This window comes from Pristiophorus japonicus, chromosome 18 (assembly GCF_044704955.1).
Source record: "Pristiophorus japonicus isolate sPriJap1 chromosome 18, sPriJap1.hap1, whole genome shotgun sequence".
Classification (NCBI taxonomy): domain Eukaryota; kingdom Metazoa; phylum Chordata; class Chondrichthyes; family Pristiophoridae; genus Pristiophorus; species Pristiophorus japonicus.
Window position 1 is genome coordinate 9,452,343 of NC_091994.1, and position 16,362 is coordinate 9,468,704.

The following is a 16,362-nucleotide window of genomic DNA, read 5'->3' on the forward strand; positions in this document are numbered from 1 at the left end:
GCAGTGCGCAGGTAACTGCTTTTAATACCAGTGTATTTGTTTTTGCATGTCTTGCTGGGCTGATATCTTGCACTAGCTTTCAACCACATTGTGCAAAAGTTTTCGACAGAAGCTCAAAAAAAAATAGGAAATAAATGTCTGCTTGCAAGGGTTAATTGAGAGCGATCTTTGGAAACCCTGCTTGCTGCTAAGTTGAATGGGAATATATAAACTGCTTTTCCAGACAGCCAGTCCTCAAGGGGTGTCACCACTGAGCGCACAGGCTGAAACAGGAAGTCTTTTTTTTTTCTCTACAGCTGAGTGGTGCCTCCTGTGTTCTTCATTCTGTTGGTTAGCGATGGCCAGACTGAGAGAGGCAGACAGAGAGCAGCAGCAACAGCAACAACAGCAGAAGCAGCAGCCGCCCCAGCACCAGCTAAAACCCATGAACGGAGCTGATCTTCCGCACAGCCACAGCCAGATGAAGGACCACGACGCTATTAAGCTGTTCATTGGCCAGATCCCCCGGAACCTGGAGGAGAACGAACTAAAGCCCCTCTTTGAGGAATTTGGGAAGATTTATGAGTTAACTGTGCTGAAGGACCGATTCACAGGCATGCACAAAGGTTTGAACAGCATCAGCACCACCTACAGCATAGGGCAGCATAGCAGTTAATGGGAAATCATAGAGTCTGATATTAATAGATTTAAAATAAATTAATGCCTTAGTATTAATTCGTTATTATTTCTATCAGTTTTTTTAAATTGGCAATATTGATCAACCTGTACTTATTCAGTGAAAATAACGATCAAATTAAAAGACTTGAATTAATCAAGGCACAAATGTATTTGATTAAAATTACATTTAAAATGTCGTCACTCAATGTTTTTTCTTTTACACTGATTGGGAGAAAAACAATATTCAGTCATGATTTATTTATAGTTAAATCTGCTTCATTTTATTTCACCTAATACTTAGGGTTTTCATCAAGTTGAACCCGAATCACAATTTCTCTTTCCTTTTTTTTTAAAAGAGGAAAAACGTTGTGAAGGTGCCAAAAGAGTAAATTTTAACCCAAGAAATCGTTAACCTATTTATTGTAAATTCAGAGAGGATCATTTAAGTGCATTCCGGCTGTTAAATCAGATCTAGTGGGTTCACCGTTTCGTTAGCATTGCACAGTTTTAAGGATTACAAGTTGCATGGGTTCGGGACGCGTCGCTCACGATCGCAGCTTAGTTTAGTCCTTCCTTCGGAGGGAGATCGGCCGCGCGTTGTTCCTCTCTTTCACCGTGACATCCCGCTCAAGTGATCCCACGACAAGGGCTTTTTTTTTGTGCAATGTAACGACCAAAGATTTGGTGCAATTTATTTCCCGGCGTTGCAGATTTGCCAAACACTTTACCACAAAGAGAATCATCCCCTTTTATATGAATGTAGCAGCCACCGCTGCTTTTTGTATTGTTCCCTACTTTCCTCCTCTTAATGAAAGCCCAATGCTTGGGACTTTGGAAGATTTTTTCATATCAACTTTTAACTGTAAAAGCTGACCCTTAAGCCGGTAGACCCTGCCTATTTCGGAGTCCCAAATATACTTAAAACCTGTTTATAACAAGAGACAGGTTATAGATACTTAATTTTTATTCATACATAGTTGCCCTCCCGCAGAGCGCGGCTGAATCATTGCACGTTATGTTAGAGCTTGTGCTGTAGCTAAGAAGGTGCGCCGTATAAGATTTAATTTCTACAAATGAAGAAGCCATAAAGGATGTGTGTTCTGTGAGATTGTGGTTTGTGAGTATTACAGCAAGGGGTGTTACAGAGAGGATGTGTTCGCTGGTTCCTGTCTTAATGGCTGGTTATAAACAATATATCTTACATCCAAGGTTGTGGTTGATCACAGGGCATTTGGACTGGTTTCTCTATGAATGAAGGAACTGTGAGCGAAGAGCCCTGGTGAGGGTTACTGTGTTTGTTTGAGACAGAACATTTGCCGGGTGATATGCTACAGTTAAACATTTACAGTGTGATGCATAGCTGTGTCATTTTTAAACCAATTTTCTGCTTTACTGCTTAAAAGCCTTGTTTACCAAATGGTACAATGTGTAGTAATGAGCTCCCTGCATGAAAACACTTGCACAAACACTATCCCAACTGTTTCTCTCATTATTTTGCTTTATATAATGTCACATACCATTTTAAGAGCTGCATCTGCCAGATGTTTGATGTGGGATTTTTTTTTCTGTGTGGCATGGTTTCTAGTTAAGAAGCCAGTGGCTCTATAATGCGGGTGTGAAAGGTATATTATATGGAGGAATTATTTTTGAGTCGTGTGTGCCAATTTCAGGGCAACTGCCATTCCAGGGTCAGGGATGGCTGACTGGTAAATCTGATAATCCAAACACTAGACAGATAAACCTGTGTTTTCACTGCTGCCTTTAAAGCAAAATGCTGTAGACATCTGTGAGCCCAACAATTCACTGTTTTGCAACAGGGCGATTCTTTGCCTTATCTGAAATGTCTTAAGCATTTCAGGAATGCACAAGTGGACCCACGTCCCCTTTGGGTGACAAGGTTCTGTCTGAATTATCTTCATCATCCTAAAATTAAAAAAAAAGACTTATTTGTTTTTGGGAGGGGGGGCTCCCCTTTCATGGTTTGTATGTCTGTGGTTGACTCTGTTTTCCTGTTTCATGTATGCCTGATTGAAGCGATTCCTTATTTCACATGTACTCGGTTGGACCCATTTCTGCATCTGCTCACAGTGGGGTGTGTGTCCTGTGTTTAAGATTTAGCTAACCGTCGCTGCCCTATTGTATATGTTTTTTTTCTCTTTAGAAAAGTTTCAATGGCAACAAGTACAATGTTGAGAATGCGGTTGACGTGCAGGAGTTAACTGCTTTTAAAAACACAAGATCGGCATCACCTCATCTCTGCTTCCTGATTTATCTCGGCTTCTTTCCTTTTCTTTTCAACCTTGCTGATGTCCTGTGCTATCAGGCTTGGCCCTTTACCTCGCTTTCTCAAAAATGCAGAATTAGATCAGAGCAGCAACAATAGCAATGCAATGATGGGCTCCCTCTGCTTTATAATAAACCGATTAGTGCACGGAGGGCATTCAATTTAAATTCGTGTCCCTTACTCCAACCTGCAGCTCTTTGTTAACTTCCTTAATTACTTCAGTGTTTTTTTTTCCTTTCCGTATCTTTTAATTTAAAGATTTAAAATGTAACTGCAATAGTGAACAACCAGCGAATTGTACGTGTCAGTGATTTTACAAAATCTCTGATTGTTTTTGCATTCCATGTCAGGAACAGGAATAGGCGTTTGATTCCCTATTGATGGACACATCCCACCTACGTGTCTTCTTGCTATATCCTTCAATCCGTTCTACAGCAAAAATGGATATTCTTCTTCAATGCTGTTGTAATCTGTTCCTCATTTTTGTTACCCTTTGGGTGAACAGAATCTGTCTGCCACTCTTCACACACCTAACTTCCTCTTATTTTTTAACCTGCCCACCCTCTCCCTGTACCCTCCTGCACTGTAAACAATTTATCTGGGTCAATCCTCTTCGTAATCTTGAAGACTCCATTAGGTTACCTCCAGTTCTCTTCATTTTTCCAAATCTCAACTTCCTTCACCTTTTCTCATAGCTCCTGATGACTAGAATCATCTTGGTTGGCCACACATACCCTCTCAGGAAACACAGGGGTTGAAATAGGTCTTTGAAGATAGTGTGAAATGAATAATAATGAATTGGCAGTCCGTTTTACACCGTGCTTGATTTTGTTTTCAAGTGAAGTCAATGGAATGGACGATTGGGCGTGGTATAAAACGGTCTACCGATTTTGCTATCGGCCATTTTGCGCTCTTGGCGAAGACTAATTTCACCCCCTTAATACCCTTCCTGTGATTGAGAGGCCAACATAATTTCCAGCATGGCAAATCTATTCGATATATATACACACATTATTGATTAAATAAAGCATGAATGTCATTTATTAAATTGTGTTTGATTATCAATTTGTGTAACTATCAGTAAGGAGAACTTACTTCAGTTATTCTTTAATATTAAATGCATGTTTTGGAGTCTTTAACCTATTTTATTGGATTTAAGAGCAGGATCAGCCTTACAGATTGCATTGATCAGATTTCTTGTTGCCAATCCTTTGATGGACTAAAATCCACAGAGTGAGATTCTGTATTGATTGCCCACCTCCGATCCCGTGTTTCTGATTGGTTTGGAGAATGAATGTCTCTTAAATTTGGCACCATTTTCAGAGTCTCCACTTTCTGAATCTGGATTATTATTTATATAATCACTGTATGTTTGAGATAGTTAGCATACTGGAATGATGGACACTTGGACACCCATAGTGTCAGCTATGACTCAGTGGGTAGCACTCCACTCCAGGGACTAGAGCACAAAAGAAAAAATCTAGGCTGACACTCCAGCGCAGTGCTGAGGGAGTACTGCACTGTCGGAGGTGCTGTCTTTCTGATGAGATGTTAAACCGAGGTCCCGTCTGCTCTCTCAAGTGGAAGTAAAAGATCTCATGGCACTATTTCGAAGAAGAGCAGGGGAGTTATCCCTGGTGTCCTGGCCAATATTTATCCCTCAATCAACATAACAAAAACAGATTATCGGGGTCATTATCACATTGCTGTTTGTGGGAGCTTGCTTGTGCGCAAATTGGCTGCCGTGTTTCCTCTATCACAACAGTACTTCATTGGCAGTAAAGCGCTTTGAGACGTCTGGTGGTCGTGAAAGGCGCTATATAAATCCAAGTCTTCCTTTCTTTCTTGACTGGGGCAGCTGGGGCTGAAATCAAAAAATGATTGTTGGTCCTAAAGGCTTTTGTTGTACCTGTTTCTAAAGCAAAGCTTTGGAGCCCAAGTGCTTGCTGTTGTCTACTTGTGTGTGTTTTTTGATTAATCAGACACCTAGCACATGGGGAAATCCATCATCCTGTTGAAGGGTCTCCAAACAAAACTGCTGCAAAATCTACACCTGTAGAGATCTGTTTATCTGATATAGAGTGCGCACTCTCTCCCTATAGGGACACATCTCACTTACCTAAATCTAGAGAGCTTAGGTGCAGTCTAGCAGAGCCAGGCTTTAGGGACCTGCAAGTGTGCCGTTCGGATGTCGCTGCTCCCATTGTTTGACACTGGCAGCATGCGCAAGGGAACATGTCACAGAAGCTAACTAATGATGGTAGGCTTAGGGCTTACCTACACTCTGAACTGAACTGCCAGCATCAGAGAAATGCTGGGAGTAATGCTGACAATCGGAAAGACTGATACAGATTGCAAACTCAGTTAGACATGGAGCAGTGTCTGTTTTTTTAAGAGTGAAATACATCAAGCTAGATCACATTTTAAAGGCAAAATGAATGACTGTTGCTCCTGAAAACAAGACTCGGTAAATAAAAACGAGAGAAGAATCTCAGTGTAGGATTCAGCCGTGATTCAGTGGCAGCATTCCCTCCTCTGAGTCAAGAGTGTGAGAGTCAGCCATGGCTCAGTAGCAGCACTCTCACCTCTGAATCAGAGGGTCATAGAATCATAGAAAATTATGACGCAGAAGGAGGCCATTCATGTGGGTTCAAGTCCAGAGACTTGAGCACAATATCTAGGCTGACACTTCAGTGCAGCACTGAGCGAGCGCTGTACATTCAGAGGTGCCGCCTTTCAGATGAGACGTTAAACCGAGGCCCCGTCTGCCCTCTCAGGTGGATGTGAAAGATCCCATGACACTATTTCGAAGACAAGCAGGGGAGTTCTCCATGGGTGTCCTGTGCCAATATTTATGATCTGAATTTAATACTCTTATAAATGACTCCACGAGGCCTGGTATTGTACTTGAGCTGTTGTGACCTTAATCCCATTTACTGTAACTCCAGAGTGAGGCACAAGCATGGTGGGCAGCCTTTTATACTGGGCCCTGCACACCTATGCAGGTGACCCTCAGGTCTCCCACCGCAGTGCCCTCTGGTGGCACACCTTATGTGACTATACAGTTAGTATGCATGGTCTACATACATGACAATTTATCCCACATCATTAAAACATTATCCAATCATTATATCATTGCTGTTTGTGGGCTTTTGCTGTGTTTTCGACATTGCAAATGCTTACAGTTGAAAAAGTACTTGACATAAGGCTATCTAAATGCAAGTTCTTTCTTCCTTGTGATCACATGGGATCAAAGTGCAGGCATGACTCTGAAATGCCAGTAAGGGCAGATCTTACAAATTGACGTTCCCGGCACATTGTTTGTAATGACGGCAGCATTTATCAGAAATTTAAGTGTAGAGGTCAGCGAGCTGTGCACAACCCTTTGTTTATTAACGTGTGGGGCCTCCACTCCCAAATTCACAATATGTGCTCCCAAAGTTCCCTGCCAAGAGCTCTAATTCATCAAAAATACCCCAGTATATATAACGCTTGTAATGTTTGCACCTGTGAGCATACTCACAGATTTGTAGAGCTGTTGCATTGGGAGTGGCTTAACCAGTCACGTGATGTTCACAAGACTCAATAAAACCCCAGCCAGTTGGGTCCAGGCCATCCACAATGAGGCATGCAGATGTGAGCCTGGTGGATGAACTGGTAATGTGTAGCATGATTGTTAAACCTTTGATAATAAACCAACTAGTTCTTAATAGCAATGTGTTGCTATGAATTCCTTAGCAAAGAACCCATGAAGCAAATACATTACAATGCTGACGTGATGGAAAAACTTGGGGAGCAATTTTAATCTTACCCACCCGTCGGGAACCTAACAGGATCAGATGCAATGCTGATTTTACACCCCGCCTGGTACCCTTCATTGAAGTCAACGGAGAGTAATATTGGATCCTGTGGGTTTCCCATCCCGCGATTCATATTAAAATTACTCCCCCTAGTATCTGTAAAACAATATAATTGAATTTGGAAACAGCAATGGGATAAAATCGCTCCATGTCATAATATAAAGACTTGCATCCCAATTTGTTTCACATAAAATGGATTATTTTGAAGTATAGTTGATCTTGTGACGTAGACAAACACTTTGTGCACAGCAAAATTCCACTACGAGCGATGAGATGAATAACTAGCTTTAGATGCCGTGGGTTGAGGAAGGGATGTTGGCCGGGACACTGGGAGAACTCCCTGCTTGTCTTTGAGTAGCGATGTGGGCTCTTCAACATTCCTCTGAACACTGGAACAGCTGGTTGGCAAATCACCCGAATTTCCGACCTGCCAGACTACCTGAAAAGTCGGAAAATGTCCCTTAAAGTGTATGTGGCTCACAGGATCAACAATCGTCATCAGAATCAGTACTGTCTTTGTGAAAAGTGCTTGGAAAACTTGTAATTGTTGGTAAAGAGCTAAGAAAGAAAGACTTGTATTTCTATCACGCCTTTCATGACTGTTATGTCTATAATGTACTTATGAATGACTCCACAAGGCAATGTACTTGAACTGTAGTGACCTTGGTCCTTTATTCCAAACTCCAGAGTGCTCTGCAGCCTTTTATACAGGGCCCTGCCACCAGGGCAGGAAACCCCCGGTCTCCACCAGTTGCACCCTCTAGTGGTGCTAGCATGTATGTACACGTTGTGAACCTTAGTGATCGTGCATCAGGTAAACAAGTCTCCATCTTATACAATCTCACAGTGACTACACATAGAGTACATCCATAGTCAGCATATACAACAATGACCTCAGGACATCCCAAAACGCTTCACAGCCAATTTGCTTTTGAAGTGTAGTCACTGTTGCAATGTAGGGTTGGTGTGATGATAATTGTTTGGTGTGCTAGTGTATTTCAGCTTGAATTATATAATTTTGCTATTTTTTATCGAAGATAAAGACTGGTTATTTTCCATGAAGGTAGTGCTTCATTAAATTTAATTGATGAGAAAAAATCTGATGATATTTATTTAATTCACCGCTCCCCACCCAAATATTCTCACTTCCCTTCACCTGGAAGCACTGGGCAATGGTTCCACAGGTGGCTTCTAGTGCCTCATCTGGTTGACCATTGTTCACGCCTGCACCTATTGGGTGTAACTGCCAGCAGGCTATTGGAATGTGGGAGGGAGGCATCACGGCCAAACCCGACCCCTGCCTCCTCACCCGATATCCACACAAGCATATTTTTTCAGCAGAAGTTACTGGATAATAATTGAGAGCAGGAACACTAGATGTTTTTTTTCCCTTCTCTTTTTGCTTTCCTCTCTCGCCCTAGGAATATGAGCCAATTGTAGCATGCCAACTGCTTGAGATTCTACTAACTCAGCACTGACCAGCGATCAAATCTGTCCACCCTCCCGGTCTGTGCAGCACAGTTGTTAAGTTAAGCAACAGGGGAGTTCTTGTGTCCATGCTGAAGGATTGCCAACTGTGGCTGTGGCTCAGTGGGTTGAACTCTCACCTCTGGGTCAGAGGGTTGTGGGCTCAAGTCCCACTCTAGGGACTTGAACACAAAATTCTAGGTTGACGCTCCCAGTGTAGTACTGAGGGAGTGCTGCACTGTCGGAGGTGCCATCTCTCGCGTGAGACGGTAAACCGACGCCCCGTCTGCTCTCTCAGGTGGACGTAAAAGATCCCACTATTTCGAAGAAGAGCAGGGGAGTTATCCCCGGTGTCCTTGGCCAATATTCATCTCTTAACCAACATCACTGAAACAGATTATATGGTCATTATCATGTTGCTGTTTGTGCGAGCTTGCTGTGTGCAAATTGGCTAATGGATTTTCTACATTACAACTGTGAATACACTTCAAAAAGTACTTCATTGGCTGCAAACGCTTTGGGATGCCTGGCGGCTGACTATTGCTGAAGGATTGCTGTTTTATGTTTTCTTATTGTTCCTGGCCAATTCACTCAATTCAGCTAGCCTTGCCCAGCCTTTCCGTTTATTGATTACATAGGAATGTGCTTCCGCTGCATGCTTCGCTCAGTCTCTTCTGTGTTTTGTGTAACATTATACCACTCCCCCCCCCCCCCCCAACCCCCCACCAGTTTTCTCCTGAAGAAAAAACAGGGTACAGTTTCATGGGGGCTCACCTAAGAGGGCCATTCAAAACAACAGTGACTACATTCCAAAAGTACTTCATTGGCTGTAAACTACTTTGAGATGTCCGGTGGTTGTGAAAGGCGCTATATAAATGCAAGTCTTTCTTTCATTCTACATGTGTTCATAGTTGATATTGTTAATAGGGAAAATTGATCCCACTGCTCAGTGCGTTGGTACCTAGAGGGCATAAATTTAAGAACATCATCCAAAGAAGAGATTCAGAATTTTTTTTTTACACAGTGGGTTTTGAGGACAAGGAATGCCCAACAGTGGTGGAAGCGGAATCCATTAGGGCCCATATCCTATTTAATAAAGGAGGCAGACAGAAAGCAGGAAACTATAGACCAGTTAGCCTAACATCTGTCGTTGGGAAAATGCTGGAGTCCATTATTAAGGAAGCAGTAGCAGGACATTTGGAAAAGCATAATTCAATCAAGCAGAGTCAGCATGGTTTTATGAAAGGGAAATCATGTTTGACAAATTTGCTGGAGTTCTTTGAGGATGTAATGAGCAGGGTGGATAAGGGGGAACCAGTAGATGTGGTGCATTTGGATTTCCAGAATGCTTTCGATAAGCTGCCACATAAAAAGTTACTGCACAAGATAAAAGTTCATGGGTTTGGGGATAATATATTAGCATGGATAGAGGATTGGCTAACTAACATAAAACAGAGAGTGGGGATAAAGGGGTCATTTTCTCATTGGCAAACAGTGACCAGTGGGGTGCCGCAGGGATCGGTATTTCCTCAACTATTTAGAAACATAGAAACATAGAAAATAGGTGCAGGAGTAGGCCATTCGGCCCTTCGAGTCTGCACCACCATTCAATAAGATCATGGCTGATCATTCCCTCAATACCCCTTTCCTGATTTCTCTCCATACCCTTTGATCCCCTTAGCCGTAAGGGCCATATCTAACTCCCTCTTGAATATATCCAATGAACTGGCATCAACAACTCCCTGCGGCAGGGAATTCCACAGGTTAACAACTCCCTGAGTGAAGAAATTTCTCCTCATCTCAGTCCTCAATGGCCTACCCCTTATCTTAAGACTATGTCCCCTGGTTCTGGACTTCCCCAACATTGGGAACATTCTTCCCACATCTAACCTGTCCAGTCCCGTCAGAATTTTATACGTTTCTATGAGATCCCCTCTCATTCTTCTAAACGCCAGTGAATAAAGGCCCAGTTGATCCAGTCTCTCCTCATATGACAGTCCAGCCAACCCTGGAATTAGTCTGGTGAACCTTCGCTGCACTCCCTCAATAGCAAGAATGTCCTTCCTCAGATTAGGAGACAAAAAATGCACACAATATTCCAGGTGAGGTCTCACTAAGGCCCTGTACAACTGCAGTAAGACCTTCCTGCTCCTATACTCAAATCCGCTAGCTATGAAGGCCAACATACCATTTGCCTTCTTCACCGCCTGTTGTACCTGCATGCCCACCTTCAATGACTGATGAACCATGACACCCAGGTCTCGTTGCATCTCCCCTTTTCCTAACCTGCCGCCATTCAGATAATATTCTGCCTTTGTGTTTTTGCCCCCAAAATGGATAACCTCACATTTATCCACATTATACTGCATCTGCCAAGCATTTTCCCACTCACCTAACCTGTCCAAGTCACCCTGCAGTCTCTTAGCGACCCCCTCACAGCTCACACCACCACCCAGTTTCGTGTCATCTGCAAACTTGGAGATATTACATTAAATTCCTTCTTCCAAATCGTTAATATATATTGTAAAGAGCTGGGGTCCCAGCGCTGAGCCCTGCAGCACTCCACTAGTCACTGCCTGCCATTCTTAAAAGGACCCGTTTATCCTGACTCTCTGCTTCCTGTCTGTCAACCAGTTCTCTATCCACATCAGTACATTACCCCCAATACCATGTGCTTTGACTTTGCACACCAATCTCTTGTGCGGGACCTTGTCAAAAGACTTTTGAAAGTCCAAATACACCACATCCACTGTTTCTCCCTTGTCCACTCTGCTAGTTACATCCTCAAAAAAATTACAATCTATATTAATGACTTGGATGAAGGGACCAAATGTAATGTAGCCAAGTTTGCTGATGATACAAAGATGGGTGGGAAAGCAAATAGTGAGGAGGATACACTAAATCTGCAAAGGGATATAGACAAGCTAAGGGAGCAGGCAAAAAATTGGCAGATGGAATATAATGTGGGAAAATGTGAGGTTATCCACTTTGTCAGAAAAAATAGAGAGGCAAATTATAATTTAAACGGAGAAACATTGCAAAGTGCTGCAGTACAGAGGGACCTGGAGATCCTTGTGCATGAAACACAAAAAGTTAGTATGCAGGTACAGCAAGTAATCAGGAAGGGAAATGAAATGTTGGCCTTTATTGCAAGGGGGATGGAGTATAAAAGCGGAGTAGTCCTGCTACAACTGTACAGGCTCTTGGTGAGACCACACCTAGAGTACTGCATACAGTTTTGGTCTCCGTATTTAAGGAAGGGTATACTTGCATTGGAGGCTGTTCAGAGAAGGTTCACGAGGTTGATTCTAGAGATGAGGGGGTTGACTTATGAAGATATGTTGAGTAGGTTGGGCCAGTACTCATTGGAGTTCAGAAGAATAAGAGGTGATATTATTGAAACATATAAGATAATGAGAGGGCTCAACAAGTTAGATGCAGAGAGGATATTTCCACTCATAGGGGAAACTAAAACTAGGGGGCATAGTCTCAGAATAAGGGGCCGCCCATTTAAAATTGAGAAGAGGAGGAATTTCTTCTCTCTGAGGGTTGTAAATCTATTTAATTCTCTGCCCCAGAGAGCTGTGGAGGCTGGGTCATTGAATATATTTAAGGCGAAGATAGACAGATTTTTGAGCCATAAAGGAGTAAATGAAAAGAAAATCATGTTTGACAAAGCTACTGGAGTTTTTTTGAGGATGTAACTGATAGAATAGATAAGGGAGAACCAGTGGATGTATTTTGATTTTCAGAAGGCCTTTGATAAAGTCCCACATAAGAGGTTAGTGTGCAAAATTAAAGCACATGGGATTGGGGGTAATGTATTGGCATGGATTGAAAATTGGTTAACTGACAGGAAACAGAGAGTAGGAATAATCGGGTCTTTTTCGGGGAGGCGAGCAGTGACCAGTGGGGTACCACACGGATCATAGAAACATAGAAACATAGAAAATAGGTGCAGGAGTAGGCCATTCGGCCCTTCGAGCCTGCACCACCATTCAATAAGATCATGGCTGATCATTCACCTCAGTACCCCTTTCCTGCTTTCTCTCCATACCCCTTGATCCCTTTAGCTGTAAGGACCATATCTAACGCCCTCTTGAATATATCCAATGAACTGGCATCAACAACTCTCTGCGGTAGAGAATTCCACAGGTCAACAACTCTCTGAGTGAAGAAGTTTCTCCTCATCTCAGTCCTAAATGGCTTACCCCTTATCCTGTGACCCCTGCTTCTGGACTTCCCCAACATCGGGAACATTCTTCCTGCATCTAACCTGTCCAGTCCCGTCAGAATTTTATGTTTTTATGAGACCCCCTCTCATCCTTCTAAACTCCAGTGAATAAAGGCCCAGTCTGCCCTCATATGTCAGTCCAGCCATCCTTGGAATCAGTCTGATGAACCTTCGCTGCACTCCCTCAATAGCAAGAATGTCCTTCCTCAGAATAGGAGACCAAAACTGAACACAATATTCCAGGTGAGGCCTCACCAATGCCCTGGACAACTGCAGTAAGACCTCCCTGCTCCTATACTCAAAACCCCTAGCTATGTAGGCCAACATACCATTTGTCTTCTTCACCGCCTGCTGTACCTGCATTCCAACTTTCAGTGCTTGGGCCCCAGCTATTCACAAATATATAAATGATTTGGATGAGGGAACCAAATGTAATATTTCCAAGTTTGCTGATGACACAAAACTAGGTGGGATTGTGAGTTGTGAGGAGGATGCAACGACGCTGCAAGGCGATTTACATAGTTTGAGTGAGTGGGCAAACACATGGCAGATGCAGTATAACATGGATAAATGTGAAGTTATCCTTTGGTAGGAAAAACATAAGGACAAAGTATTATTTAAATGGTGATGGCTTGGGAAATGTTGATATACAAAGGGACCTGGGTGACCTTGTACACCTGTCATTGAAAGCAAAATGTAGGTGCAGCAAGCAGTTAGGAAGGCAAATGGTATGTTGGCCTTCATTGCAAGAGGATTGTTGGCCTTCATTGCAACAGGAACAAGGATGTCTTACTACAGTTATACAGGGCCTTGGTGAGGCCGCACCTGGAATATTGTATGCAGTTTTGGTCTCCTTACTAAGAAAGGATATACTTGCCATAGAGGGAGTGCAGTGAAGGTTCACTAGACTGATTCCTGGGAGGGCAGGACTGTCGTATGAGGAGAGATTGGGTTGACTAGGCCTGTATTCACTAGAGTTTAGAAGGATGAGAGGGGATCTCATTGAAACGTATAAAATTCTGACTGGGTTGGATAGACTGGCTGCTGTATCTGCATTCCAACTTTCCCTGGCTGGGAAGTCTAGAACAAGGGGTCACAATCTCAGGATGCGGGGTAGGAAATTTAGGACCGAGATGAGGAGATATTTTTTCACTCAGAAGATGGTGAACCTGTGGAATTCTCTCACAGAAGGCTATGGAGGCCAAGTCACTGAATATATTTAAGAGGGAGATAGATAGATTTCTAGAAACAAAAGGCATCAAGGGGTATGGGGAAAAAGCGGGAATATGGTTTTGAGATAGAGGATCAGCCATGATCATATTGAATGGAGGTGCAGACTCGAAGGGCCGAATGGCCTACTACTGCTCCTATTTTCTATGTTTCTATGTAAAGGATTATGGGGAGCAGACAGGGAAGTGGAGCTGAATCCAGGATCAAATCAGCCATGATCTTTTGAATGGCGGAGCAGGCTCGAGGGGCCAAATGGCTACTCTTGCTCCTATTTCTTATAAGTAGCTCTTAAAGGCAAATGGATCAATACTTGAAAAAGGAAAAAAATAAAAGGGTACGGGGAAAGGGCAACAGAATGGGACTAAGTGGTGAGCTCATTCAGATAGCCGGCACAGGCACGATGAGTCAATTATTCTCCCTGTGTGCTGTAAAATGCTATGCTTTTATGTGCAAGCTTAGACAGTAAATGTCAGCAGGCTATTCATCTTTGTGGGTCATTGCAGCTGAGCCTCGTACTGTTCTCACCAAATGTATGTACACATGCTTTCCAGCAGACAGCAATCAAGAACGTGAACCCTGACAGAGATCAGCAAACTCAGCACAGGCAGACAATCCAATCTGGAACCCTCCTGGTCCATGTGGTCTTAGATGCTGCATTTTTCTTATTTGTTCCTGGGATTGTGGGCATCACTGGCAAAGCTAGCATTTATTGCCCATCCCTAATTGCCCTTGAGAAGGTCGCCTTCCTGAACGGTTGCAATCCCGTGTGATGAAGGTGCTCCCAGAGTGCTGTTAGGGAGGGAGTTCCAGGATTTTGACCCAGCGACGATGAAGGAACGGTCGATATATTTCCAAGTCAGGATGGTGTGTGACTTGAAGGGGAACTTGGAGGCGATGCTGTTCCCATGCGCTTGTTGCCCTCGTCCTTCTAGGTGATAGAGGTCACAGATTTGGGAGGTGCTGTTGAAGATCTACTGGTGTGATGTATCTTTTTTAAATCATTTCAAAACTTACCAGCATCAAGACTTGCTTCCACTCTAAAAGTGAGTTCTCGGGTGGCTGAACAGTCCAATGCGGTTTATTACAGTCTCTGTCATAGGCGGGACAGACAGTAGTTGGAGGACAGGGTGGGTGGGGAGCCTCGTTTGCCACACGCTCCTTCCACTGCCAGCGCTTGGTTTCTGCATGCTCTTGTCGACGAGACTCGAGGTGCTTAGCGCCCTCCCAGATGCTCTTCCTCCACTTTGGGTGGTCTTTGGCCAGGGATGTTACATTTTTTCAAGGAGGCTTTGAGGGTGTCCTTGAAATGTTTCCTCTGCCCACCTGGGGCTTGCTTGCTACGACGGAGCTCCGAGTAGAGCGCTTGGTCAGTGCTTCAATGCTGGGGATGTTGGCCTGAGCGAGAACACTGACGTTGGTGTATCTATCCTCTCAGTGGATTTGCAGGATCTTGCGGAGGCAGCACTGGTGGTACTTCTTCAGCGCTTTGAGGTGTCTGCTGCATATGGTCCACGGCTCTGAGCCATAAAGGAGGGTGGGTATCACTCCAGCCCTGTAGACCATGAGCTTGGTGCCAGATTTGAGGTCCTGGGTCTTCAAATACTCTCTTCCTCAGGCGACCGAAGGCTGCGCTGGTGCACTGGAGGTGGTGTTGGACCTCGTCATCGATGCCTGCCCTTGCTGATAGTAGGCTCCTGAGGTATGGAAAATGGTCCACGTTGTCCAGGGCTGCACCGTGGATTTGGATTTTGAAAAAATGTCACAACTAAAGACAGAAGAACTGCCAGGAAATACCTGCTCAGAGATCCATTGGGATTTGAGTCAAATGTTCTATCTTCTGAGTCCATACACTAGGGTTTTTCCCTTCAATTTTTCTCCTACTCTCTTGACAAAGCACGTGTTCGGGGTATTATTAGTAGTTTAAAATCTTGAGTGAATCTCACTTGACCTCCACACATTACAGAGGAGTCACTGAGCAGTGATCAGGATTCCCTTTTTAAAAAATGTAATAATTACTGAGAATTCTGCTTTTTTTCCCACAGTTTGTAGGTGAATATTTTTGTTTTGAACAGTGAGAGTTGATGATGTCACGGGGGTGAAGGCCAGGGGTTGGAGACCTGAGCTGGAGAAACCTGCTTCTGTGAGGGGCTGAAGTAACTGCCACAAAGATGTGGGGGCAATTTTAACTCTACTCGTTCAGCAGAAACCTGGCGGGCGGGCAGTTAAAATCGCCCCTGGGCCTTATCTGTCCGAAAGCCGCCATGATCGCAACGTCTGCAATTTTAACCTGCTCTCCTGAGCAGGCAGCAAGGACACCCGCCCAGAATCAACAGGGTCCTTCTTTACATATGCTGTGGCTCAGTGGGTAGCACCCTCGCCTCTGAGTTGGAAGGCTGTGGGTTCAAGTCCCACTCCAGGGACTTGTGCACAGAAAAAAATAGACTGAAACCATCAGAGGGTGCTGTCTTTCAGATGAAAAGTTAAACCGAGGCCCCGTCTGCTCTCTCAGGTGGACGTAAAAGATCCCATGGCACCATTTTGAAGAAGAGTAGGGGAGTTATCCCCGGTGTCCTGACCAATATTCATCCCTCAATCAACATCATAAAAACAGATTATCTGGTCATTATCAC

At 43.7% G+C, this 16,362-nt stretch overlaps 1 protein-coding gene across 1 annotated transcript in view; it reads left to right on the plus strand.

The window, feature by feature from the left end:
• The first annotated feature begins 337 nt into the window (after nt 1-337).
• The window catches only part of LOC139229143 (CUGBP Elav-like family member 4), a 557,794-nt gene continuing 541,769 nt past the window's right edge, over nt 338-16,362 (plus strand). The window contains exon 1 of the mRNA XM_070860805.1: nt 338-605. Coding sequence (XP_070716906.1) covers nt 338-605 — 268 coding nt within the window. The remainder of the gene's footprint in view (nt 606-16,362) is intronic.